This window comes from Pezoporus wallicus, unplaced genomic scaffold (genome assembly GCF_028554395.1).
Source record: "Pezoporus wallicus isolate ANWC-B61680 ecotype Strahan unplaced genomic scaffold, APGP_CSIRO_Pwel_v1 contig_8057, whole genome shotgun sequence".
NCBI classification, from domain to species: domain Eukaryota; kingdom Metazoa; phylum Chordata; class Aves; order Psittaciformes; family Psittacidae; genus Pezoporus; species Pezoporus wallicus.
This window is the reverse complement of record NW_026637044.1, coordinates 2490506-2518092: the sequence shown is the minus strand read 5'-3', so window position 1 is coordinate 2518092 and position 27587 is coordinate 2490506. Positions and strand designations below refer to the sequence as shown.

The following is a 27587-nucleotide window of genomic DNA, read 5'->3' as shown; positions in this document are numbered from 1 at the left end:
CCTGTACAATGGATTTGGCGGGTACACCCTTGTTGCATTTGGGAGCCACAGATATACTTTCTGTCCCTGTTAGAAAGTTAGAAAGTCCTGTCTCCTGCAGCCCATTTTACATGATACTATGAGAAGCAATTGTGTTCACAGTAGGTTTCTCAAGATCTCTGCTGCTACTCTGTCATGGATGTTGCTGTCACCAAACCAATAGCACTGCACTCACCTTTATCTAGCACGGGCCCAAAGATGGCTAAGCTGTCATTGACAGTTGTGCAGTTCCACCTCCTCCCTCGAAATTGATGTTGGCATTCCTGGATCCCAATCTTTACACCTTCTGCTACACTGGGCATGATCTCCACATAGTTCCGACAGAAGCGCAGCTGCTTGGGTACAAGTCCTGGGATGCTCCCGCAGAGGATGGGCTGAGTCCCTAGGGAGGAATACTGGTGACCAATTGCCAAGGACCTGAAAAAAAAACAAGGAAGAAGAGATGCTGTCAGGCTGGCTTTCACTTTTGTACTTGGTTCACAAGAATGGGTACAGAAAATCAGCATCTTCAGTTCCTCTGCATTCCCTGCTCCAGAAAACATCCTTTCCACTATCATCCATCCCCAAAAAAACTTCATCTCACTCCTGAAGTTCCCTACAGGCCCAACAAAGCAAGAAACTCTACCTTTAATATCTTCCTTCCCTTTTCTTCATTCTCTTAATGCCTTAATTCATCATTGTGCTTCTGCCCAAAAATGCTCAGTTCATACAGCTCAGCTCATTCCTTTGCAACCAGAGGGTCAAATCCATATTTCTTTTTTTTGAAAGCCAAGCACACCTTTACATGAGCAGGTAGGCTTTACAGAAAATTTGGTAGCTGAGGAAGCCTGGGGATTAGACAGTCAAAAGTGCTTTCAGAGCTACGCAAAGTAGTAACACTAGCAGTAGAAGACACCATGCTTCAAGTCTTTGGAAGGGAACACCACAAATTGACCAACCATCATAGAATTCAGCAGTGTGCTCTATATATTTGAACCTTACCTGGTAACTTCTGTGCACTGAAACTGGCCCTAAAGACTCAAGCAATTTGGACCTTGAGAATTTAAAAAACCCAGCTCTGAGCTACATGCCGTAGGAGTGCCATGTAAACTCACTACCATAAGCAGTAAAATTTCCGGTGCTATAGAGGAAAGACGATGAAAATGTAGCCCTGATAGATTAGAAGCTACTTGGGTAAAACCTCTCCTATGGATCTGATATCAATGCTATTCTCATGTGTAAGGAACGGTATTCATGTTACTAGAAACATTCATGCATAAGTGCATGCAAGTTGGGAGCCATGCCGGGCATTTTGGTAACATCCTGGAAGTACAGTCTAGAAAAGATTTTCTGCTGTTTAGCAAAGCATTTCCACACCTGCTTAATCCAAGCATGTGCTTTGCAAAGCTTAATACTGGGGCTTTCTGATCAGGTTGAATTGTAGGGCTGTATTTTCACAAAGTAATGCCAGCTTTGCTGTACTGTCACAAGGACATGGAGAGCCTGCTTTCACCATCAATCTGTAAATTGCTTTGGTTAAAATGAGAAAAGTGAAATAAAAACAAACAAACAAACAAAAAACCCAAAATACAATACAAACAAACACCAAAATAAAACACCCTAACAAAACTTCAGCGCAAATTCTGTGCTCAGACAAATGGAAGTCTGCTGAAAGAAGTGTCCACGAACCATTACGTTGGTTGAAGCCTTAAAGACAAACAAGTCAGCTGTGCAGAGATCAGAAGATATGTGGCTAATTAGATAGTTTTTTAAAAGTGTTTTTACTGGTGCTTCTAATAATAACCTTGATTACTAAAACTAAAGGGATTTTTAAAGTATAATTTCCTTTTCTTCAAATTAAATCTCTAGATTGACTTTTCTACTCAGAGTTAATGACAAACAGAAACCTGCCTGGGCAGTGTGTATTTCTGTTTACATTAATTTTTGCTGTGTGGTTTTCATCTGGGACCAGCCTGGTGTATTTGAATTATCAACAGGGCAGTCAAGGAATTGATTTGTCATCTTTTTCTGTAACCAAAAAGAAGTATAAGAATTCTAACATTGATGGAGTTAAGAAGAAATTAGCTTGACTTTAGCACTTCTGCAGACTATGATAAAAAATGGTTTAAGATGTCTGTCCTTTTTATGGGAGAAGAGTCCTTGCAACTAGTTAGCTCCCTTCCTGGTGGGTACGTGGTCAAGAGGCTACAGAAGTGAAAAGGAAATGAACATTCAGATGATCTGGTACCACATCTCAGTGGTTTTGCTAACTGTGCATGGAATAGGCTTTACATGTGAGTCCTTTCCAGGCAAGTAGGACACACAGGCATCCATTTCTGGATCCCAAATAATTCTAGGTAGAAGTCTAGAACCAAGATAATCAGCTCAGCCAAGAATGTGCCCTCCAGTAAATTGGCTTTAGGTGGACAAGATAGGAGGTGCCTGGGAAAACAAAGGATATTCAGCTGATTTCCGAAACTTAGACACCTTTTTTCACGTCAACTGCACTTCAGGGAGAAGAATAACTTCAGTTAACATTAGAGGGCAATTTATCTTACCCCAGGGAGGGAAGATGGAACAAATAACATCACCTCAGCCTCCAGAAGTGGCCTCTTTCCACTCCATTAAAACAGGGAGGAAGGCAGCTCACACTGACCAGGAACTGTGTTCATGCCAGTTGCCTTCTGATGTCTGCAACATGGACATCTCCAGCTGATCTACTCATCCCAGTCTGCTTTTGCAATGTCAGTGGAGAGAAACAGGCACTTGCAGGGCACGATTCATCTGCCCATTTTAGATGTCTGTTTTGGAATGAAGTGAATCATGGCCTTGCCTCCATTGACTGTATTGGCTAGACTATCACGACAGCTTGGGTGCCCGGATGAGTGGGATATGTCTGCATTGTAAAAGTCTCCCGATGAATCATGCCATGATACCTAGCAATTGGGATGGCTAAGTTCTTTGGAAAAGTCCCACCCAGGAAAGCTAAGTGCTGTGTGGAAGCCCATGCAAATAGCTCAGCTGGAAGAAGGAGGCAAGTTCCTGCAGGAACCTGCAGGAACTCACAGGAGAAGACCAAGGGAAGGACCCAGTTAAATTGTTTTTCTTATCTATCTAAATAGCTTGATGTGGGTTTTTCTTGAGCTTTAGATTAATTTAGGAAGCAACTAGTGGCAGAAAAGCACCTGTGAAATGAAGCCCATGCCAAGCCAAAGGGTGTTTTCATTTTTACTGCACTGTGTGCATTTTCGTTTCATTGCTGTTACACAGAGAACACTAGATCACAGTTTCTGGACTAAAGACACCTTCTAAAACACTGCTTCAGGCTTCAGAGAGTTTGTTGAGAGTGTTGCCTCTGTGGCCTTGTTGGGAATGTGGAGTCTCAGGGTGCCACATCTCCAAATCTTAACCCATTCAAACCTCTGAGCACTGGGAGTTAGTAAGTATTCACAAATGCCAACTTTAGGCTCAGGAGGTAGACGGTTCTATCTCTGTAGACAGTGGTGAGAGATAGATGCCTTCATCGAAGCCTCCAGAGCAAAACACTAGCTTAGCTGCTCTGACTCATCCTTCAGAAAGTAGTTCAGCCACTGACGGGGAGTTCAAGCTGTGGACATTGCCCAGTCTCTAAAGCTAACTTTGTTGGAAACATCTATATAGATTGTTCCGACATCAACTAGAATCACCAGCATTCTTTCCAACACTTTCAAAATGCCCTATCCAGTTCCCACCAAAGATAAAGTATCCATTGAGATAGAAACAACCCACTGTAGGCTCCATCCACCATGTTGTGAAGACAGGAGGACTCTCTTAAGCTATTTCAATGGGACTTGGATGAAGTTTTAGGATTCCCGTCTCATAAACTTAGTTACGTAATCAGCCAAAGTCATGCCTGTCTCTATATTTTTTGGTGGTTACTGCAGTGGTAGAGTGAAAATACCAGTCATAGGAAGAAGAGTTTATAGGTTGGTGCCCTCAGCCATTTGTTTCCGTTGCTGGGAAGATCATTGAAGATAAAAAAAAATAAAAACATGTAGAAATACTTTTAATTGCATTTCACACTGTTCTCAATACAGTAGGGAAACAGTCACACCTTGCTTTGATCTGTGTTACAGTCTGGAAAGTTTTTAATCTGCAAAAGACAATCTCCAGCAAGAGTCTTGTTCTCAAGGTGTCAACAGGCACTGAGACAGTGTAATGCAAATTTGGCATTTAATGGAGGAGTGTGTAGTCACTTGACTTTCAGCTGATGATACAGGGTGGAATCTCAAAACATCTCTCCATGACCAGTGCCTCTGCTGTTAAACATAGCTAAGCAAAGTCCTTTTCCTAGCTCACTTGAAGACCCTAGAGTGTGATAATATCTATCAGAGCACCTTCTTTTGGTCTCTACTTTGCTTCCAGCTTCCAAGTGTAAACACTTTCTCCCTTTCTCTAAAGCAAATTTGTCTTTAGGGGAACAAGTTCTTTCAGCTTCCTGCCATTTTTATTGATCATGAGATATAAGCTTTATGAACCTTCCAACTATACCTCCCCCCCAAGAGGCAACAGCTCAACAAACAAAACCTTTAGGAAAGATTGTGAAAATCTATAAAGATCAGAATCTCATTTCAGTGTTACTCAGCTCCCTAGCAGCTCCCATCATTCATTTTTCTCACTGATTCCAATAGTTAAATCTGTCTTTTGCATTTTTCCACTCTCCTGCAATCTGCTTCTAAACTCTCTCCTGTATGGGGGCAATATTGAAAATGTGGTGTTGAGAAATGGCCCAACCATCACATATTGTGGTCTGACCAGACATCATCTTCAAATTTTTTAAGCACCAATATTTCCTGGATGCATTACACTAACCTCTTCTTTTCTACTGGATAATTCATGAAACACTCAAGTTTACAAACACACCCCCGGAACAGGCACTGCTCAAGTTTGATTCAAGGGAAAAGGTCAAAGAATTGCTCTTCTTAAACCAATTAGCCTTTTCTTCCCATTAGCTCAGAAGGAGCCATGAAAACATTCTGTATGTCCACAGCCAAAGTTCTTGGCTTATCTTTAAGCCTTGCATGCCCTGAAGTGTTTAATTCAACCTTCAGTGAGCATTTTTCTTTGCCAACACACCTAGAGAGCTCTTCATTTCCCTTATCTCAATCTATCTGCTCCTTCAGCAGAGCTATTGTATATAAGTACCTGGCCACCTTCTTAATAAATTACATGTACCCTCCCTCTTGGAATGGACAACCCAGCCAGTTTATGAGGAAGAAAAATGAAGGAAATTTATGCTCATAGCTTTTTCAGAAATAGAGAAGGCTTCAGTTCTGGATGACCCTATAGCACTCTACTGACTTTTCAAGGTCACTACCTTCTCATTATGGCTGTCAAAAGTCCTTGACACATCAGTAGCAGCATGTAGAGACACATATACCTACTTGCTTCTTCCTGAATTCTGGTATTCTTGAACTCTGTAGGAGCTCTATTTTGCTATTCATCCTGGAGAGGCCTTTAGCTGGCTCCAAGTGCTGCTGAGAGGTTCCTCAGTGGAGGTCCTCTTGGGGTTCCCAACACAGATAAAATAACTGCATTTACTAACGTTGTACAGCAAGGGCTTAACTTGTCTAATGACCCAGGATAAGACCCAGAGAGCGCTTAAATCCCCAGTGAACATTGAAAACTCAGGAATAGCAGTGAATCAGCTCCTTTTGTCTTACACAGATGCAAGGTGGCAGCCAGTCCTGCTGAAAAAGTCAAAGGATGTCTATCTGCTTATGATAGAGGGGATTTTTGTTCATTTGCAGGTGCTCTTCTTCCACGCTTCCCCCTTGAATGGAATCGCCTAACAAGATGTCACACTTCCTCTAAATCTTTTCTTTTAATCTGCTCAGATTTCCAGAGGTTCACCTCACTCTTTTCCTTTTACATTCATTTTGTCTGCCTCTCTTTGGTGCCACATCTAACTTTGAAGACGAATCTCAGACATAAGATATGGAGGGGGCAAGATATGCAGAGTGGTCTACCTAAAAAGATGCATACTCACAAGATGTCCTTGGTATTATGACACTAAAATATAAAAATGAAGAAGGTGGCTGGAGAAGTCTTTGTAAGTTCTGTCGAGCTATAAGGAAAACCCATCAAGGGTTGTCTCACATCTCCTAGTATCAGGTCAGAAAGGCTCACAGGGAAGCTGCTAGCAAGGGATGAGTAGGCAGCCTAACCAGTAGTGCCCTAACCATAATCCTCATGCGTTGCTAAGGTCAGCCATCATGAACTTCACATCTCTGAGGCTGCCTAAAAACCTATTTGGGCGTAAATGAGTAACAAGGAGGCTGTGAAATTTCAAAACACTGGAGGCTGCTATGAACAGCCAATGGCATCTGAATGTTCAAGAGTCTCATGGGATAGGTTCTGTAAATCAGCCTTGTTTCAGTTCCCACAAACCCTCACCACACAGGGATGGTATACCTGACAGAAGAACTATGATGCCCACCTAGCATGGACAACTGGAAGCTGGGAAGGGCGAAGAGACCAGACACAAAAGATGTAGCTAAGCCTACTGTCTTTTACAGTCTGACAGCATGCATCAGTTCCCAGTCTCTGCAAAACTCTTCTGTAGAGACTTGAACCACCAGTCCAGAGGCCGGACGGGTATACAGGCAGAAAAAATAATAAATCTGCTTTCATTTAATGATATTCTTTTTCACAGGAAAACATCAGTATTCTAGCATGCGTTGTGATTATTTTTCTGTTTTCCTAAGAAAATGAAAATGAAACCTGGAGAAATTTTAGAATGGAAAGAAAAGTAATTGTATTTGCCAAACCCCATCATTTCAGATAGAAAAGGAAATAATTGCGCTAGCTGATGTCCCTCCTGGATGGAATTTATTTTCTTCTATGACATTAAAACTATCCCAAACCTAAGAAATTACAAAATGTGGACAATAACAATATTTTTAATAAATATTTTTGTAGAAAATTTTAAAACCACCTCAACATAGATCAGCGAAGTGATAAATTTAGCTCTAGAAGACATGAATAAAGTAACTGATTATCATGAAAAATATGTTTTCAGCTTGAGAGGGTATTTTTGGTTGTGTATTGCTCAGTAATAAACCCAGGCCAAAGCAGTGTAACAGTACAGAAGTGGCACACATTAATTTAGAAATTATGAGTGTCTGTAACATTCATTGCAGTGAGATCTTCAACTTCCGGTGTCTGATCATCTGGCTATTGACAGACTATTCCTAAGATGTTCACTCACTAAGAACTAAGAAATCCAAATTTGTTGTTAGATCAAATTCACTGTGCAGGTGTTTGTCCTTCTAGAATTTTTTCTTCCAGTATGGAAAAAAAGAAGACTGAGACCTACTGGATTAACTGTTGTTTCCACTTCTCTTGTTAGATATCTCTTCTTTCACCCTGAAGTAGAGCACAAGAGCTATATTTAATTAATTTTTTCTTTTACCCCAGAGAATATGTATATAATTTTGTGGCTGGGTCCTATCCTGCAAACATGCAGGCATGGAGGTAACTTTTCTCCCATGAGTAATTCACTCACCCTTACCCTGCATTAATAATAATGATGGTGATGATGATGCAGCTTTGTATTTCTCTAACACCTTTCATCAGAGGATCTCTAAGCGTGGGACTCATCTCACCCGACTTTGACCATTTGAGAATTAGGCATTTCAGCCAAGTTAGCTGTCTGCTAGAGTCCATGGAGCAAGATCAGCATCTCCAGAGGGCAATTCAGCCCGTCCTAAGATAGGTGCCTCAGATAGGTGGGCTGAATCACTGGAGATGCCTAGGAGGCGGCACTGGCTGTGGAAAAGTGATGAGCATAAACTAGACACCATGTTTTTAGCAAGCCAAAGGTAGGGACCAGGAATCACACCTTTTTTTGTTGAATTTCAGAAATCCCTGGGTGTAAGAGGATGCCAAGTAGTCTTTCACTGAGAGGTAGATAGCAGATATCGCTAATATGGACCATGCAGCTTATTTATAACACCCAATACCAGTTTGGGTCTGGATTTGGAAAATAATATACTCAATGGCATCTTCAAGTGGATGCTAAGAAAGCAAAATATAATTATACGAGTTGAGGTTTGGCCAGGACAGTGAATTCCCACAGGAACTAAGGCACACCGCAACACTCAGCACCTTCCACTCAGTGCGAGAGATGTTTCTTTGACTTTGTCTTCCCTTAAGATCTACTGAACAGATGAGGAGAGAATATGAGTATTAACAACTCAGTGCCTTGCAAAAAGTCTCAGGAACTCTTTAATTACTTAGGCAATTAACTCCTCTGTTATACAACTCATCTGAAAAACAACCCATCCAGCAGAATAATTGCCCCTCAAACCATGTTTTCAAGCCTGGATCCAGGACACAGTGACCTCTGATATTGTTTCCATACCACATCCTACATCTGGAGCTTCTTCCTGGAGGTCCCTCTGCTGGAATCTGCCTCCATCCAGCTCCATATATCTTACAAGATTTGCCAGGATTGCAGTGCAGGGTATTAGAGGTGTATAAACCTTAACATTTTAATCTGCCACCTACACTGCAGTTTATGAGAGCTGTAAATCTCGTGGTTATAATGAACTCATCTAATGATATTGCTGATGGATAAATTTACCTGGGATGAGGAACAACAGTTTCTTGCAAATGAAAGAAGAGTAATTTAAAGTTTCATGTAAACACCTTTGCTGCCTTGCTTCTGACTTCTCCCAGCCTAACCCCTATCAGGATTTTATGATGAATGGAAAATATGCATGTATGTGTGCTCACGACGCAATAACAGGCAGACCTGTGAGAGAACCTGCCTCTTTCTACCCAGTATAATCCTTATGTACCTTGGGCATCGGAACCAAGTTTTAGATTAAAATGGATCAAATTTTCTGGGTCACGTGTGCTAAATTAGGAGAATGGAAGGAAGAGAGAAGGTGGCATATTAGGCAATGAAAAATAAAGTATTTAAAGATATTTAGACTCCTACTATGAATTTCAATAATAATTAGAAGTGTGGCTAGTCTTAACCCTCCTAGTTCACCCTCTCTCCTAAAGCATTCCAGCTTTCCTTTTTTTAAGTGATCGGCAATATAAATTACATAATGTGGTTTCAAACCTCTCATTAATGCTCATCCCCCTGAATTGAGGTCTGTCCTGGGCTATGTCAGTGCTAAATACCTTGGAGGACTGGGCTCAAAGACCTCAGATCCTTGCAAAGATTGGATTTGGACTTTTAAATTGCTTAAGTGCTTAAGTGCTTGGGGGAATTTTATCCTGAAACTCGTTAATGATGAAGCCGGTTCTGAAATGAGAACCCTGGATGGAAAGCTCTGTCATTGTGGTGTTTAGGAAGTGCTATAAGACCATGATTTTTACTGACCACTGTTTTAATACAGCAAGTTCCTTACATGTGTTGCCCTTTCCTCCAAGAATGCATTCTGAATGCGTGCATTTGGTCATGCTAAATACACATACGTACCCTCTCTCAGTTGTGCACACACACACACAACGTCTGTGAGTTCCTTCTTTGGCTTTCACTGAGTCATCAGGCTCACCAAATGTGTGAACTCACGCTATAATGTTCTCCCAGAAAAATAACAAATTGATTTCATTTTTACAGGCTACAGCATGCTATATAATTGGAGACACTGCCTTGTCAACTCAGACCGGTCTGACCCGACCAGAGACATTGCTTACAGCTGTTTACGGAGCCATAAAGTTTCCTCCTCTTTGTTTTTCCTTCCTTCTGCTCTCTTTCTTTTTTTTCTTTTTCCTTCTCCCTCTAGTGAATCCTACAGCTACTTTGTGTTCTGGTCATAAAGTACTGTTAAGGAAAATGCAGGAAGCCTTGATTTAGGAAAGTACATCAGTCTGTACTTCAAGTTAACACTGTAATCAATAGAACCTAAGCACATACTAAAACTGAGCATGTGTTTTAGGACTTTTATTGCACCAAGCAGTCAGTAAGGAGCTCTCTGTTGCACTTGTGTGTGCTTTTTTTTTAGGTATTGATACCAAGATAGAGGGTTTAATTGAGCAGTCTCAGGGACTGTTTCGTTTTCAGACCAAGAGCACAACTCCAGTTGCATCAGGAATTTTCCCATTTCTCAGTCACTGTGTCCAAACCCTGATCATCTGAGGAAGAGCAAACTCCTACACTACTTTATCTACTCAACTGAAACTGCCCACTAGGACTGGGCACTTTGTTTTTTTACAAGAATCTATTTCCCATTAAAATAAATAAATAAATAAATAAATAAATAAATAAATAAATAAATAAATATATACAAACCACAGCCTGAAATCTTCTCCGGGTATTTTTCATATATCTATGTGCTTTGCAACATTTGCCAAGCACTCGAAATAAGTTTAATTCTTCTGACCATTGTAAAAATACAGTTTTGTGGAGGGTGGTTTTGCATACAGTTTTACTTTGTGTAAAGATATGTTTATCTTAAAATACTCAGAACCTCAAAACTTGAGTGAAATATTTTGATTTATCTGGAAAAAAAAATTCTGCTTGATTTTCCAAACATGAAAAAGATATTTCCAGTTTGAACTACTGAACTGGAAAAAAAAGATCCCAAACCTGAAAGAGCTTTTCATCTAGTTGCATTATCAGTCAAAATACCAGTTAAGTACTTTGCAATAAATTATGGTTGTGCTTCATTACACATTACCCATTTATCACAGAATCTGCTCCTTTGGTCTGAAATGTCACTAGACTCATCTCATTCAATCCCTCTGAAAGGCTAAAAGACTGAATCGTTGGTTCCAAAGCCATACATAGATATGAATACACCTTACACCCTCTTTTAGGACCATTTCTGAACACAAGATGGCTAGGACTAAAGAGAATATTTTTGTGGATCGTGGTCCAAACATGTATGGAAAAGGAACATGAGAGTTGGTCAGGGAAGAAAAACTTTCCTCCAAAAATATACTGAAGCTTTTCAGGTCTATGTTTTTCTTTTTAGGAAAAAATTAAAAGGAAAGCAGCAGAAGGCTGCTGAATTTCTCCTTCCCTCTGTTTTGGAAAGGCTGCAACAAAAGATGACTTGTTATTAGACAACAGAGAATCCACATGGAGGAAGGGTGTCAGGAATGCCCTAACTCAGAGGGAAGTCGACTCTTATTTAGAGGTGAAGTCTTGCAATACTGCCATGAGACAAAAGCTCGGGCTTTTTTTGCTGCTGTAGAAAATCTACAAAACTATTTTTTAAAATGAAGCAGCAATTTGTGCTGCAACAGAACAACTGGATTTTTTTTTCTTTTGCAAAGAAACTACTTTGCATGGGAAAAAATCCTCATGGCTCCTTGACATGTTTCAGCTAGATCTCAGTAAAATTAAGGAGGTACAGACTGATGAGTCGCTCAAAGGTACAGGAAAAATGCCAGTGTATGTCCTGGCATATGTATAAACTTTGAGAGAGAGAAAAATTCTCTCTCAAAGATCATCTCTCACAACAAAAATAACAGCAATAAAACCTAATACAGAGAAAGATAAAGATTTATTTTGCTTTACAGCACTGACTTTTACTGTTGTTTGAGGACACATCCTGTCTACTGAAATGAATGTACTGAGTCTCTTTCAGTCCAAAATTTATCCTGGTGTGAATAGAACAGGCAGGGATGTTTCAGCCATAAGGCAGCTTAATTTTCTTGGGCTGCTAAGCAAAATGCCTCAACTTCCTACATCTATGGCAATGACGTAACATTAAGTCAAGGTTTCATAATCTGGTTTTGAGATAGGAAGCCCTATATCTATGTAATGTGAATCTATTCACAACCACTGTGTTTTCACTAGCCATTTTCTGTGGACTTCTAAGTAACAGGCCACCCACTCCAAGGATCTCCACACCTTTTGGTCAAAAAAAAGATGATCTGGCTGAAAAGCTCTTTCAGTCTTCTGAGTGATAAAGTGGCAGACCTGGTCTGATATCCTGCAGCACAACTGGAGAATTATGGCACCATGTGTGCATCACTAGACAACACAGAGAAGGACCAGCTTTCTTCTCCAGGCTCCTCTCCCTAAACTTGCTGGAGTTTGGTGTTCACACACCAGGAGCTGCAACGTGAAGGTCTTGCAGTTATTCAGGAGGTATGATGACTTGATGTTCCCTCAGAAAAACATAACTGTTCTCCAGCCCAGTCACTTCTCCATGCAATTGGTGACTCAGTGACTGGCTGAAAACAGGCTGGCAGTGGTCAGGCTGGTAAATGGGGAAGAAACTTGGGTGAAAGCATAGTATTTAGAGGAAAGAAGGTGGAGAGGGAGTTGTCCATTCAGCAGGAAAAACTAACCCAAATCTATGACTTGGAGGATGAAATAAGATGGCTGGTGAAGAGCAAATAACCATAGCAATGGGATCAGTTTCACTGGCTGGTGAGGGTAAATGACCCCTCAGAGCTCAGGACAAGGAGCCTCCTGCAGAAGGACTCTCAGAGTGTGGCAGTGGTCAGGATCTGCACCTGCAGTCCTCTCTGCGCAGCATCAGAACCTTAATGATTTCTTTCTGAAAGCGACTGGGGAAATGCAGACAGGCTGCCAGATAGTGATCAGCTAGTGGAGGGGTGATCACTATTAGGCAAAGATACCAGCTTTGACACGCAGCGAGGGAAGCGGCCAAGAATTTGGGAAAGCAATCCCAGCTTTCTGCTGCACGTTCCTCTGCCAAGATACTGCCTGTGTTTACTTTAGAAACCAGAGACGAGCCCTCCTCTTCATAATAATAATAATAAAGCTGCAGGGTCACTCAGTTTAGCAGATGGATTCCTTCCAGCTTGGATTTCTCTTTGTTACCTGCAGAACTGATGCACTGATGTATCTGGGAGATTATGCAATATTAATAATTGGGTTTCACAGGAGATCTGAGCAGTGACAATGAGAGGCTGTGGGAAGGAAGGTTCATGGGAGAAGATCAAATTGACCCATGTGGAATATAGGGGATACAGTAGAGATGCCTTCCAGTACCTAAAGGGGCCAACAAGAAAGCTGGAGAGAGTCTTTTTACAAGGTGATAGTGATAGGACAAGGCAGGATGAGGAACAGCTTGCCCCAGAAGCTGTCGCTGCCTCATCCCTGGCAGTGTTCAAGGCCAGGTTGAATGGGGCTCAGAGCAACCTGGTCTAGTGGAAGGTGTCCCTGTCCTTGACAGGGGGCTGGAACTGGGTGAGCTTTAAGGTCCCAACCATTCTAGGATTCTCTGGTTCTGACTTCGCTTGGGTCTAAGGGGCTTGAGTAGCCACAGGGGCCATGCAGCCCTCTGCAGCAAGCTGCTTTCATTCATGTGACAGAAGCAGCTCTGTCTTGCCAAAAAGCTGCAGGAGCAATCAACCAGACTACTCACTCTCTAGTTTTCAGATTTCCTGTGCTTGTAGATCCTAAATATCTAGTGGTGCCTGTCATAGCAGGGTCAGAGACGGAAATCTGCAAAGCTGCAGGAATATTCCCTTCCATTTATTTTCTAATCAAAACCTTAAGCTTTGGATGTGATTGTGCAGAAATCCTTAAAAGCCTAAGCCTCCCTAAAGCTCTTTGTGTGTTTTTGCTATTTTCTTCCATGATGCACATGTTGTATACAGAACACTAAACCTGCACCATTATCGGGTTTAATCAGCTAAAGTTTCATTTTTACTGTAAAAAAAACATGTTTTGTTGCAGCACGAGTAACTTATTTTCCACATTGAAACAACTTCTAGCATTATAATTTTTCACTCAGGTCGTCCATGCATTAGAGCATTGAAAAGTATAAAACTAAAGGTGATACTTTGACTTTACCAGAAATATTTAACTGAACAAATCACTCAACATTCTAGAAACTTCTTTTGAGTAAGAAATGAAGAAATTTCCAACCATACTTCTTGGAAAAGAGAAAGTTTGATTTTCAAGGATTTCTACAGAAATGACATATTAAGTGGTACACAGATGTTACAGTTATTATCTTACAAGGCCCTTCACAACTCTAGGTTTTCCTACAGTGCTCAGCTAATTAATTAATGGAACTTAGTTTCACAAATTTTCATTGAGGCTCAGAACTTAGAGCTCATAAGAAGGGATCAGCTATTTTACACAAAGCAAAAACACCCAGAGATTTGACAGCACAAGGATGCTAAGGTTTTCAGGATTTCTGAGCGCTTCATCTACAGGACATTAGCCTGTTTATAGCCCACTAGGAGGACAAAGAGGAAGCTTTCTTTTGAAGGAGCTGTCTATCCCTTAACTGCAAAGATGAAAATGGCAAAGCAAAACCACAAACACGATAATCTATTTACCCTAGATGCCACCACCAGATGTTCTCTGCCTTCTGTTGTCTTCCCTTCTGCGTGTACCCACGCAGAGACACACCTATTGACACACGCCTGTCAGTGGAAGCACGATTTAAAATTTCTCCGCTCCAGTGCACCCAAGCATCAAGCAGAAACATCAAGTGCCCTCAAAGAACTCTTTCTTATGTCTTTTTTATCCTACTAATAATATTTGAAAGTCAGAAGCTCAGAACTAGGTGGGTCAAATTTCCAAAACCTGGGGAGGTATTTCAAGACACTGGAGGGTCAGTTTGTTCACATGGGCATCTCACAGCCTTCTAGCTACACTTGGAAATCCTACCTAGCTCCCAGCTGCCACACCACAAGGGAACAGGTCTTTTAGGTGACTAGGACCTGTGTGGTAGCTGCCAGCCCCATATGAGTGTCTTGGGTACCACTGGGAATCTATGGCAGAACTGGGTGCCTTAATGTGGCCCAATCAGCTGGGTAGGATTCAGCTCACTGCAGACCTGAGCTACATTTCCCATGTGTCCATTGGAAAGAAAAGGGCTCAATTAAGACACAAGTAATTTAGTTGAGTTTAGGTGTCTGTTTCAATATGAATCATGGAATCATGAAAGAGTTAGAGTTGGAAGGGACCCAGGGATGGAGCATATCTCCTATGAAGACTGGCTGAGAGAGCTGGGGTTGTTCAGCCTGGAGAAGGCTCCAGGGACACGTTAAAGCAGCTTCCATTGCCTAAAGGGAGCTACAAAAATGTTGGAGAGGGGCTTTTGACAAGCACAGTTAGGGACAGAATAAGGGGGAATGGCTTTAAACTGACAGAGGGGAGATTTAGATGGGATCTGAGGAAGAAGCTCTTCCCTGTGAGGGTGGTGAGGCACTGGCACAGGTTGCCCAGAGAAGCTGAGGCTGCCCCATCCCTGGCAGTGTTCAAGGCCAGGGTGGATGGGGCTTGGAGCAACCTGGTCTAGTGGAAGGTGTCCCTGTCTATGGCAGGGGATTGGAAATGGGTGATCTTTAACATAAAGTTATGTCATGTGCTGGACTCCACTGGCTATTAGAGTTATACCTGAGGTGTGCACTACTGACACTGTAGGTGTTTAGTTAGACGATTCCCACCTCAACCTGAGAATCATATGGTCAGGTGAGAAACAGGTTTGTATTCACCTATACCAAATCTTTTGGCCAATCAAAGACCCAGTTCTGAAGGCGCTCCAGAAAGACACTTGTTGAGAGGAGAAAGAAGGTTGTGGTGGGGTAGGAACCCCCTCCATGGGAAGTATAACGAATAAAGGAACAGAGACCCAAATCCATCAATTTCCACTACAGCCCAAGCCAGAACGTGGGGACTCTCACTGGAACACAAAATTCTGAACTGAGGGTTCAGCACCATTTTCTTCACTTGCCTCCTTGTGAGATAGCTTTCCTCAATTGGGGCAGGGGAACTGGTGATAGGTAATCACAAAAGTCTAGGAATTCTGCCTAGTTTCTCTTCAAGAGCACTGTAGTCTTATTGATTCATCAACACACACACTTTCTGAGCTAGGCTACCTAGCTCATCTCCTCTATACCACTGGCCATTGCTGCATCAGCTCCTTCGGAAAGGTACCCAGTCCTGATGCAAAGATAACCAGACATGAGGAATCTACCAGTTCCCCTGAGGATGTGCTGACCACTTACTTGATAAAAACTGCTACCCCTTCTGAAACCAGCCACTTGCAGTGGCAATGACTGCCCCCAGTGCAGAGACTTTGGCAAAAGCAGTATGGCTTTCCAGATGAGAACATTGCAGGTGCTAATTTTGGCTCCACTGAAATCAGTGAGACCTGAATCCTGTCTAGAATAGGAAGCAAGAAGAGGAAGACAGTCAGCCCTCCATAACTTTTTAATCTGGTTTTGGTTTACTTCCTTAAAAGAAATAATTAGAGGCTTTATCCACTCCCTGCAAGAGATCATATATTCCTTCTGCTGCAAAATGAGTTTGTAAGCAAATAAGTTGGACCTCTTCTGCAAGTGCTTCTGCTGGGTATTCACTTTAATTAGGGTGATCTCACCACCAGCTCCCTCTGGTGAGGAAGCTGGTGGTGGGGAGGAGGGGAGGGCTTGCAGTGTTTAAGGAGGCTTGTGAGGGAGGATAGGGACCTACCTCCCCTCCACTTCATGCTGCTTTCCCCTCAGCTCCCCACAACACTAACCCCCTTTTACTTTCTGAGCAGCAAGCTGCTGCTGCTGCTGCTGGTGTTATTGACACATATTTCAAACAAGCCCGTGCAAGGGACTCGAGACACATTACATTGCACATGGTGCCCCAGGCCACAGATTCGCCTCCTTACACCGACAGCACGTTTTGCTTCATAAAGAATGTGCAGGCCTTCACCTCGAGCTATTTATCTGGTGCGCTCAGAAGAAATAAGAGAGGGAGAAAGCCCTACATGCCTATGTTGGCTGTTAACCCCATACTACATACCCCACAAGTGGCCAAATGTTGACCTCTCTCTGCATGAGATCTGGGCCGCTGTCTGCTGATGAACCTGGATGGATGCCTACAGTCCATTCCCCATCTTTCTGTGAACCTGCATTTAGGAAAACAGCTTCTTGCAACTTTTTGTAACTTCACTGATCCATTCATACAGCTCCCAGCACATGCTCTATCACAGAGAGCAATCAGAGCTCCCAGACTCTAGTATCATCCCACACTGGAAGAGGAAGACTATCAAGTGATTAAATGTTGCTGATACACACCTCTTTCCAGGATCAGGATAATCTTCCCTTGCTGTTAGCAACTTTTTTTTTTTTTTCAGCTTTCTCTAAATCTTTCTATCATTGTTATTATAATGATAATAACAATAATTATTACTATTATGCCTTGAACTTGAGTCTAAGATTAGGGCTCCCATTGTGTTAAGAGCTTCATGGAGAAATGTCAGGGAGACAATTCCTGATGTAGAAAGATCATTGTCTACATTCAGGCAGGTCATGAAGCATGAAGAGGTGAACAAGACAGAGAAAAGGGGCCAGGAATGAGGTAGGATGAGAAGCAGCAATAAGTAGAAAATGAAAAGCAGTTAGCAGAATAGCAGGAGTCAGCACTGGTGCCTTGCCTAAGCAAACCCCGCTCCTTGTCTGTGTCCACACATGTCAAATCTCTGCAGGGAGAAGGGGAATACTCCTTTGAATTTCCCAGTTGAAGAAATGTGGATTTTTTTGAGTGGGACAGCCTTTAGCAGACGCACATGAGTCAGATGGCTCCTATTGCCTCTTCACTGATAGAGCTCTGCTCAAACTATATCTATCTAATGCCCAGAAAAAAACCTTCCTCTCAGTCAAAATCAGGGTGGAGAGCTTTCCACCACAAAACCCCTACATTACTCTTACCTTGAGAAGAGATCTCTGCAGTCATGTCCCTTTTGGGAGCTGGAAAGCTGCCAGGGATCTGGGGTGAATGCTAAGATTGTGCCATACTAATAATTCTTCATTTCACCTACCTTTTTTTCTGTCTCTTTAGATTAGGTTTGAAGTGCTTTAGGGCAGGGACTGTCTCTTGCAATGCGTGCATATAGTGCTTAGGACAATGAGCCTTTCGATTTCCTTGGAACTGACAACTGCTAATGTACTGCAATTAATAAATAACTGGAAAGATCTTGAAAGGTGGGATGTGAAATTATAACAGACTGAGAGGGTCTGGGATGGTTCTAAAATTTTTAGAATCTAAGCTTTTGGTTTTGATAAATGGTATCAAAAGGCACACATTTCCTGGCTGTATATAGGAATAGATTAATGCCTCTACTTGGACTCTTGATACATGAACACTGAACTACAGTCTAGGCAAGAAAGGATAAAAGAAATGATTATCCAGGTAGTGACATGAAAAGTTTAGATAAAGTGAATGCTTGCTCTTACAAAAAAAATGGCAACGTGGGTAAAATCCCATGGGATAGTTTAAAAATAATCCATCAGTTCACAGCACTGCCCACAAATCTCAGACTTGCTCCATTTCTACTCACAAACAATGAAAAAGAGTGGGAAATTGTGGACATAGTGAATACAAATTGGGACTAAATAAGGCAGATAATGATAAGGGAAGCTCAAAACATCAGTGAATAGTCCATGACTAGTTGGAACATATAGTTGGAACTAGGCAGTCTTTAAGGTCCCTTCCAATCCAAACCATTCTATGATTCTATGAATGCTAAGAACATGAGAATGAACAATAAATAACTGTTTAATGTATTGTTGGAGGATATACAGGGATAGTCACACACATTCATACACAAACATACATCTATAGTCCCTAATAATATATTAACCATAATAAATAAGGAGATAAAGAATGAAGGGAATCTAGGATATTTCTGGATAACTGCTGTTAACATTTGTAATAAATCTGAAAGTGATGATGGAAAACAAGAGAATGCCAAATAGGTTAAGAATCTACTGTGTTGTTAAAGAGCAAATGGATAACTGTAAATCTGTTATCTGGCCCAAAAGGGAAATGGGTGACACAAGACTGAACCCATTGAGAATGAAAGAATTGTAATGTAATTAGTGCTAGTAACCAGAGTTATATGGAAAATCAATTTTATGCAATTTTAAATGAGACTGTTATTTTAACAAGGTGATAACTCTGTTGATATAGCATTCTTCTCAGAATATAAAGGAAAAAAAAGTGAATAAAGAATTCAAAGTGGTAATATGTAGGATCAATACAGTGCATACTAAACAGATGCACAGCTGACAGCTCCCCACTATCGTTCTGCTATGCAGTCATGATCAGATGGAGCTGTATCTAATTGAAACTCTCCAACATCATCTCAGTGCTACTTAACTTTCTTATCAACAGTCAAAATAACCTCCATAACATCATTAATGAAAAAGTCTGTAGTATGGCAAAGCACCAGAGGAGTGAGAGTGAAGGATACGGACAGGGCAGCAGCACAAAGTGAGGGATCAGGATGTTTCCACCTAAAGCCACCTTCGTGTACCAGATGCCACGTCAGGCTGGTAGGATTGATGTAAGTCATGTCAAGACTCCAAAAGGATGCAGGGATTTGAGGACTGACAACCACGATAAGAATGTTGAGCACAGCAGGGCTGGCTAGGAGGGTAAAGACAGAGGGGGAGAGCATAACCTCTGCACACAGCAGTGGCAAGAACACTACCAAAATACCGTATCCAGATGTACTGAAAAGCTGGAGAAGGCCCAGAGAAACAGGAAGACATCTAAGTTTGAGAGAAAAGGCTGTTTCATACTGTCGTCGGTCCATAGCTGCTACATCATTCCTCCTTTTGCAGATAACAAAGAAAGCAGACAAAGATTGAAAGCAGTCACATATCGGGGATGCTCTAATATTACCAAAGCTTCTTTCTGGTGAATGAGAGAGAGCTAGAGTTTTGACCCAAGTTATACATTACTTTTTTGTTCTCTGAAGCTATAGTAGGCCCTGATAAGATCTTCTAAGGTCTAAGAACCTTAGAGCAGTTCAAATGAGAACTAGAGGAATTTTAGGTGATGACATCTTGAACAGCTTTCTAGATGTTTTAGCTAAAACACAAGTTACTAGACCCACAAAGGAGTGACCAGGTGTAGCTCTCAGAGATCATGGTTATAATGGTCCTAAAAAGACAGAATCATACTAAGATTTCCTTGAAGACTTCCCACCCAAGTAGTGACTCAGCCTCCTTATTGTTTTAGGTAAGGAATCTGACACAATCAGGCCCAAGATGGTCCATGTCTTCAGGCCATAAAGTCCCCTATCACCAAGTGCTATAAAATTCTCTGATCAGAGGAACATTCACTACAAGCCCTCAAAGGGCTGAGTACCAAGATCTGCCTTGGACAATGGGATGTAATATATCTACAACCATATAAATAGCAAGTTGGATGAGAGTTTGATAAGATCATGGCTTTACAATGCTACCCCTCCTGCTTTTAACCCATCCCAGTGTTGGCTGAAACCAGGATGTGGCAAGCCTCAAAGGGATTTATGCCTTGAATTACCAGCCTTCTTTAGCCTTACAGGAATAAGGATGTTGATTGTCACCAGCAAATTACTCCCACTCAGCAATGACTTTTCTTGCTGATCCTTTTAGCACCACCTTTTTTGTTTAGAGCATCTAATCACTTATCAGCAAAGGTCTTAAACTAAAAACTGTTTGGAAACATCTCACTTGTGGCCCTTTAATTCCATTGTCCTGCAGCATCCTGCTCAAGAAAGGCTTTTGCACCCCAGACTCTTCCTTATAAGTGATACTCTACTCAGTTTGGGTTGTCATTGTGAAAGACACCCTGTGCTAGCAGAAGAAAAGGAATTGCCTTACTGCAATTCCTATGCTGCTTGCTGTGACAGGACAGAAATGTCTCTTCGGTACCCAGAATCTGGCTGGCGCCAGTGCTCTGGGAACAGACTGAAAGGCGTGGGCTGTTTTTGGATGAATCATGTTTTTAATCATCAAACACTGCCAATCAGAACTGCAGCAGATTTTTCCCATTTTTTTTTTTTTTTACCTTAAGAATAATAATTTCAGACACACAAATCTGGATTAAGCATAGTTAGGAGCTTCACAAGCACTGAATATTGAAGTCTCACAGCCCTCTTGTTTCAGATAGAGAATCTTCAACATCAAAGATTAGGTGATTTATGAAACTGTCCTTAATGGAGCTAACATTAGATTTGAGATAATAATCCTTCCAGAATGCACATGGATCAATTATATCAGTGACTAACTTTAATTAGGAGAGAACATGGCGTAGTTAGTAAGGCATGAGTATAGGACTGTGTGTTCAATATCTCACTGCACAAAAGATTCCCTGTGGACTTGAAGGCAAATGAGGCATTTTGGTTTGTCTCAACTTCCCATCTGTAAAATGGGAATAATACTACCATACACATTCATTAAAATAACTATTTATTTAAGGAATTAAAGACAAAGGCCATTAACACTTAGAGGATGGATTATTAATGAATGAGCCATAATTGCAGTGGTAAACAGAGGCTCATGCCAACCACAGAAACACAAGAACAAAAGGTAGCTGATGGATCACTGAAAAGTATTTTCTTCCAGAAGGGCTGCTCCACCTCATCCATAACATTTTCTCCTTGCAGTCTTTGGAGTAATATCAAATGCAGTTGCTTTCTGTGGTTCTAGTAAAGCTTTGTCTGATAACTGGTGGATTTTTGTTTTCAACCTTTCAACCCACTGTACTAGATAGGGCAGATGGTGGGAAGATGGAAATTTCTTTTTCTCACTCTTAGATTACATTTGTTCCCAATTTACCCAGTGCCCCAGTAAGCTATGGATTAATGAGACATAAGCAGGATGTCCTAGGTGCTTAAACATGTGGTTAGTGTTTGGCTGAACCAAAGTTTTCATTAGGTTTAGATTTAGTGCAATGAAAGTGAGAAATCCCACGCATGACCCAGGTTTTCCTGTGTTAGATGGTGTAACATTGGATCTTACTCTGAAGAAATTCCTGTTCTGTTTTAAATATTTTAAGACTTCCATAATTTAAAACCATGAAAATCTCTAAGGATTCAAAAACAACAACAAAGCCCCAAACAAACAAACAAATAAATAGCAAAACCTCTTTCAGGTAAAACTTCCAATAAATCTATGTTCAGCTCTATTTTACCAACTTCAATGATCTATTTCATTCAAAATTTATTTACTGAGGGTACTATTTCTTCATATCAGTTGCTAAATTGTCAAAAACCTTTAGGATTCTTTACCAGTCTTAGACTAAAGTGAGCACATAATGCACTTACACCTTAGGTGGAAGGCTTGATCCAGGGCCTGATCCATGTAGTCCAAAGACTACTCCTGAGTAGAAATTTCCAAAAAAGAGACCTCTAGGAAACCTCTGCCTATGCAACTGAAGGAAGCTGGCTTGAAGGGGAGCCCAATCAGAAGCATGATACAATATCCTGATAATTCAGGAGTGAGAGTACCAAAGTGGCATGTTTGTGTCTTTGCAGAATGTGTATTTTAACTGTTTTCACCTATTCTTTGTATTGCAGCATGTTCCTAAATGATAGCCCACAGACTAAATTCAGTTTGCAAAACACAAGTAGTCAGAAAGCTCAGATGAACCCAGAAAAGCAACAGACTGTGGTTGTCTAAGATCTGATACTCATAGAGCTGACAGCAGAAGTCCTGAGCAGACACTGACCTTCAAGACAATCACACAAATATGACTCAGATAAGAGTCCTGAGCTCTCATATTCACATCACCTCTCTTCACACACTGTTGCATTTAGTCTGTATGCTTTTAGTGTCTTCTCGTATCAGCTTCCCTTTAAAACCAGTTGGGAGCTTCTGTTTGAATTTATTTTAAAGGATACATGAAAAGAAATCACTGGGACAGTCAAATCAAGCACCCTTATTTTTCAGAATGTCATCCTTCAGGTTGTCTTTTCTGCTCTTTCTTTTCTTTTTCACAGGGACAGGTAAGGAATCATGTGGTCAGGCTGTCCCATGGGAGAAAGTCTAGATTCAGGTGGCCACAGCTGTCACATACACTGTCCCAGGAGAAACAAGTCTAGAACATGCTGTCCTCATCTAACACGGGAGCTCTGAAGGAAAGGAAATCAAAAGGCATTTTGCATGTTCCCTTCATTGTATGTGCATCACTTCAATCTGCTTTGAGTGAAAGAATTGCTTGACAAGAGCTGCCTTCAGAGCTTACCAGGGCTTTTGATAAAATAAAGCAAGATCCTGGTCATCTTTTTACACCTAAAACCCAATCATAACTTCTGCCAGCTAGCTGCTCTTGGGGGTACCCACGCAGTTCAGACCAGATCAACTTAGAGCACAATCGAGATTTGGGGATTTGATCAAAGTGAAAAGATAAGAATCACAAAGGCCAACTTTATGACTCTGTTACTGATTAGGTGACAGAGCAGGGACTAATCTAGATACTAGCATAATTGATAATAACCTTGGAGCTTCTTGGAGCTGTTTAATGACCCAGGAATCTGGGGAATGCTGTTGCATGGCAGAATGCCTGCCATGTGCCTAACACAATCTCTACCTCCAGCTGTGAGAGGAGGCATTAGGTCAGTTAGATTGGATTGATACAGCAATACTGAGCAAAAGGATTACTTCAGTCCCAAATTTTGGGTGTCTGAGATCTTGGCTCCTAGTGCACCCCAGATCCTGGAACACAGCATCACAGAGGTAAAGAAAAAAAAAAATATTTCTCTTAGATAATTCAGCAGCTGGGAGGCAATCCAAATTCACTAGGCAAATTCGGTTATATGAGCTAGGAACCTTCATGTCACGCCTCAACCTGGAATCAATCATATTTCAGTAGCTATGGTAAAATATGCAAACAGTGACTTCCAGCTGAGACAAGTTCAGCACAGCTTGGCCAAAGGGGTGGAGGCTCCATTTTTGATTCACCTAATAGGGTTACTGCCTAAGGACCATGAGGGTCTCTGTGCAGTGTGCACGAGCCATGAAGTCCAGCCAATGCTGAGAGAAGGGGTGGGGAGGATCTGCTCATGTATTTGGCCTCCAGCTGGATAGGAAGTGTGAGATTCTGCTCCCGAGCTTGTCTCAGCTGGAAGGAACTCACCACAGACATAATTCATCCAGACTCTGTCCTCTGCAGCTTTCTGTATAAATCTCATCCCAAGGCATTTTGGAGCAGTACATAATGTAACATGACAACACTGCTGAAATCCAGTGATCTCTATCGGCTCTGAGGGAAGACAGATCCCCAGCCTGCAGGTTGTGTCAAACAGCAGCACTCTTGGGCTCAGAAAATCAGGACACAGGTCCTTAAAGGCATTTAGCAGCCAGTCTGTCTCTAAAGATACTTACACCACTTTGACTGTGATGACAAAACCATTCTTCCTTCCTATCAGCTGCATACCTGTGCATTTACACAGTGATATAAGCACTGATGGCAACTTGACAGCTAATAGTATACTCAACAGAACAGTCCCCAAAGATGAGTTTGTAAATTACATATTCCCTTCTTCTATCTATGTCTTTGCAAGTCAGTCAATAAACTCTGACTCTTTGCCCCATATATAAGCATTTCTTTGGCTATTTTACATGTCCTGTGAAGATCCTCCCCTTTAACACCAACTCTCTGATTGCATGAGCATGCTGATTGCTCAACTTTTCAGCAGGGTGCTAAGAGTACCACAGTGCTTATATAGTGTTGATCCTGAAAGTCTTTTTACAGCTGCTATAAATACAGCTCTTTCACACTCTGTAAGTCTGGGAAGTTGAGAAAAAGACCATCTCATGCTGAGTGTATGTCCAAAAGAAGGAAATACCTAGGTTCTGCTCTCACAAGTGGCAGGACATCACCCCACTTCATCTTCACTTACGGAAATCTAAAGTAAAGCATTGACCTTAGCTTAAGGTCCCTGACAAATTATTATCTGTTCTCCAGAGCTTCTCAAGTGCTCATTTGCAATTCAGGTATGACCCACCTCACCTAACATAAGCCATTTAAAATATAGGTTTCCAGTCTCACCTACTCATCCAGTTCCTACTAGATTTAACAGAAGGAAAGGCAGCTTCAGGGGACAGTTCAGCCTACCACATCTGAGTTATGATAGCCTAAGGGAGAAAAATCCCATTTGTGGGATCATAGAATAGTTTTGGGGGGAAAGACTATCAAGGATCATATAGTCCAACCTCCCTGCAATGAGCAGGGACCTCTTCAAGTAGACAAGGTTGCTGAGAGGCTCATCTAGCCTGGCCTTGAATGTTTCCAGACATGGGGTCATCTACTATCTCTCTGGGAAACCTGTTCTAGTGTTTCACCACCCACAATGAAAAAAATGTCTTCCTTCTCTCTAGTCTAAATCTACCTTATTTTAGTTTAAAACCATTACTCCTTGTCCTATTGCAAAAGGTCCTGCTAAAAAAGTCTGTCCCCATCTTTCTTATAGACCTCCTGAAAGGCTGCCTTATGGTCTCCCTAGAGCCTTCTCTACTCCAGGCTGAGAAACCCCAGATCCCTCAACCTTTTCTCATAGGAGAGGTGCTTCATCCCTCTGATCATTTTCATGTTCCTCTCCTAGATCCTCTCCAACAGGTCCATGCCTTTACTGTGCCGGGGACTCCAGAGCTGGGTGTGGGACTCCAGGTGGGGTCTCACAGGAGAGGAGTAGAAGGGTAGAATCCCCTCTCTCGACCTGCTGGTCATGCTGCTGGTGATGCAGCCCAGTACCTGGTTGGTTTCTGGGCTGCAAGTGAACACTGACAGGGCTTGTTCAGCTTTTCTTCCATGAGTACCCACAAGTACTTCACAGGGCTGCTCTCGATCCCTCTAATCTCCATCCTGTATTGATACCGGTGGTTGCCCCAACCTAGTGCAGAACCTTGCACCTGGCCCTGTTGAACCTCATGAAGTTCACATGGTGCCACTGCTTGAGCTTGTCCAGGTCCCTCTGGATGGCACCTTGTACCTTGGATGTGTCAACTGCACTATTCAGCTTGGTGTCATTGGCAAATTTGCTGAGGGTACATTCAATCCCACTGTCTATGTCATTGTGGAAGACATTAAACAGCTCTGGTCCCAGTATGGACCCCTGAGGGACATCACTTGTCATCGATCTCCATCTAGATATTGAGCTATTGTCCACTACTCTCTGGATGTGACCAACCAATTAATTCCTCATGCACTGAACAGTTCACCCACCAAATCTGTATCTCTCCAATTTAGAGAGAAAAATGTTTTGGGGGGCCAAACACAATTACTTACTGGGATAGAAAATATGTTTCATAATTAACACTGTGAAGGCACACAAACTCGTCACAGAAAATTATCGAAGTCAATACAAAATTATGAGTTTATATGCTTTGTTATATCTGGTACACAAAATCACAAATTGGCAATTTCACAGTTTCATATCTCAATAAGTGAATGTCCAAGTCCTCAGGCTGAGTACACAGATTAGTGCCCTGGGAGTCCATACATAAATGAAGAGCTGAATTCCAGCTCTTCAGTTACCTATTCTATCTCTTTGGATATCTAACAGCTTCACCAAAGTTGAGGGAGCTATGGTGATTCATAGCAGCTGAAGATCAGCCCTCACTGAATTTCATTAAAAAATTACTGATTTATGTTGGTTCCATCCAGCCATAGAATAGAAACCTCCATCACAAATTTCCTATGGTTTGCCTGGGATCATGCCAAACAACTTAACTGATGATATTTTCATTATTGTAAAACACTCCTCTACACTCTGACATTCTATCAGACAAGTTACTTTCCCTGGTATCTAATGTATCCCCCTTTCTTTTGTTATCCTAGTCATGCCCACTGGTACCCTGTGGAATGATTCTTCTTGCTTTCTTTTACTATATGCACCTTATGAAAGTTTGAGAGCTATTATCATATCATTACTTGGCCCAGATTAGTACTTGCTAATCTTTGCTCATAAGCATCAGTCCTTTCAGCCCTCTAGCTTTTTGAATACCCTCCAGATTGTCAATAACTTTCTGGCATGAGCATGGGATGGAATACAGTAGTCCAGGTGCACTCACTCTGGAGCTGTATCATCATATCAACTCAATTGAAGGGCTCGGTGCACTGGATCATGTGGGTTCTTCTTTCCCGTCAGCTTGCATTTAAACTGAAGGATGCATGCCTGTGCATAGCTCATGTGTGTCTGTGTGAAGTTGTGCTTGTTGACATAGCAACACTTTTCATATATGTAGAGGTAGGGGCTTTACCTCCCTCTGTTTACTCACCAAGGTGATGAGAAGCAAGGTATTGGCACACAATGAATGAGATAAAGTAATTGACAAGTTCCTGCCTGCCAGCAGAGCTGCTGCAACTGTCCACGCAAGTGCTCTTAGCTTGCACCAACTGGGAGACATATAGGCTTAAGTCTCTTCCTTTTGCTTTGACGTTAGATTAAGTTCAGGTCATATACAGGTGTTGCAGTGTTGTTGATGGCTGGTAACACGTCAAGCCACAAAAACTACATCGCAATGAGTCATCTGAAGATGGTGCATAGTTTTATCACAAAGGGAGTTAAACTCTCTGATAACCCACCTGTCTTTAGCTTTAGTTCAGCTGCTGTGCCAGTAAATTTAAGATTATCCTATGCAACACCACAACTTACTTTTCTAGGTAAGACTGTCATCTTAATTTTATCCTTCAACGGTAAATAGACACAGATCTAAATCAGTAACACTGGATTACTCTTGAAAGTGACAAGTATTTAAAGTCAATTTAAAATTGGCAACTGGTGCTGGACTGCTAGTTCTGGAAACTGTGGTCTTCCTTCTCTTCCACCCACCTATTGGCAAAGTGAGCTTCCACATTC

At 41.7% G+C, this 27587-nt stretch overlaps 1 protein-coding gene across 1 annotated transcript in view; it reads right to left on the bottom strand.

The window, feature by feature from the left end:
• Nucleotides 1–27587, bottom strand: part of WNT3A (Wnt family member 3A) — an 87183-nt gene that overhangs the window by 37230 nt on the left and 22366 nt on the right. The window contains exon 2 of the mRNA XM_057402794.1: nucleotides 215–456. Within this exon, the coding sequence (XP_057258777.1) occupies nucleotides 215–456 (242 nt within the window). The remainder of the gene's footprint in view (nucleotides 1–214; nucleotides 457–27587) is intronic.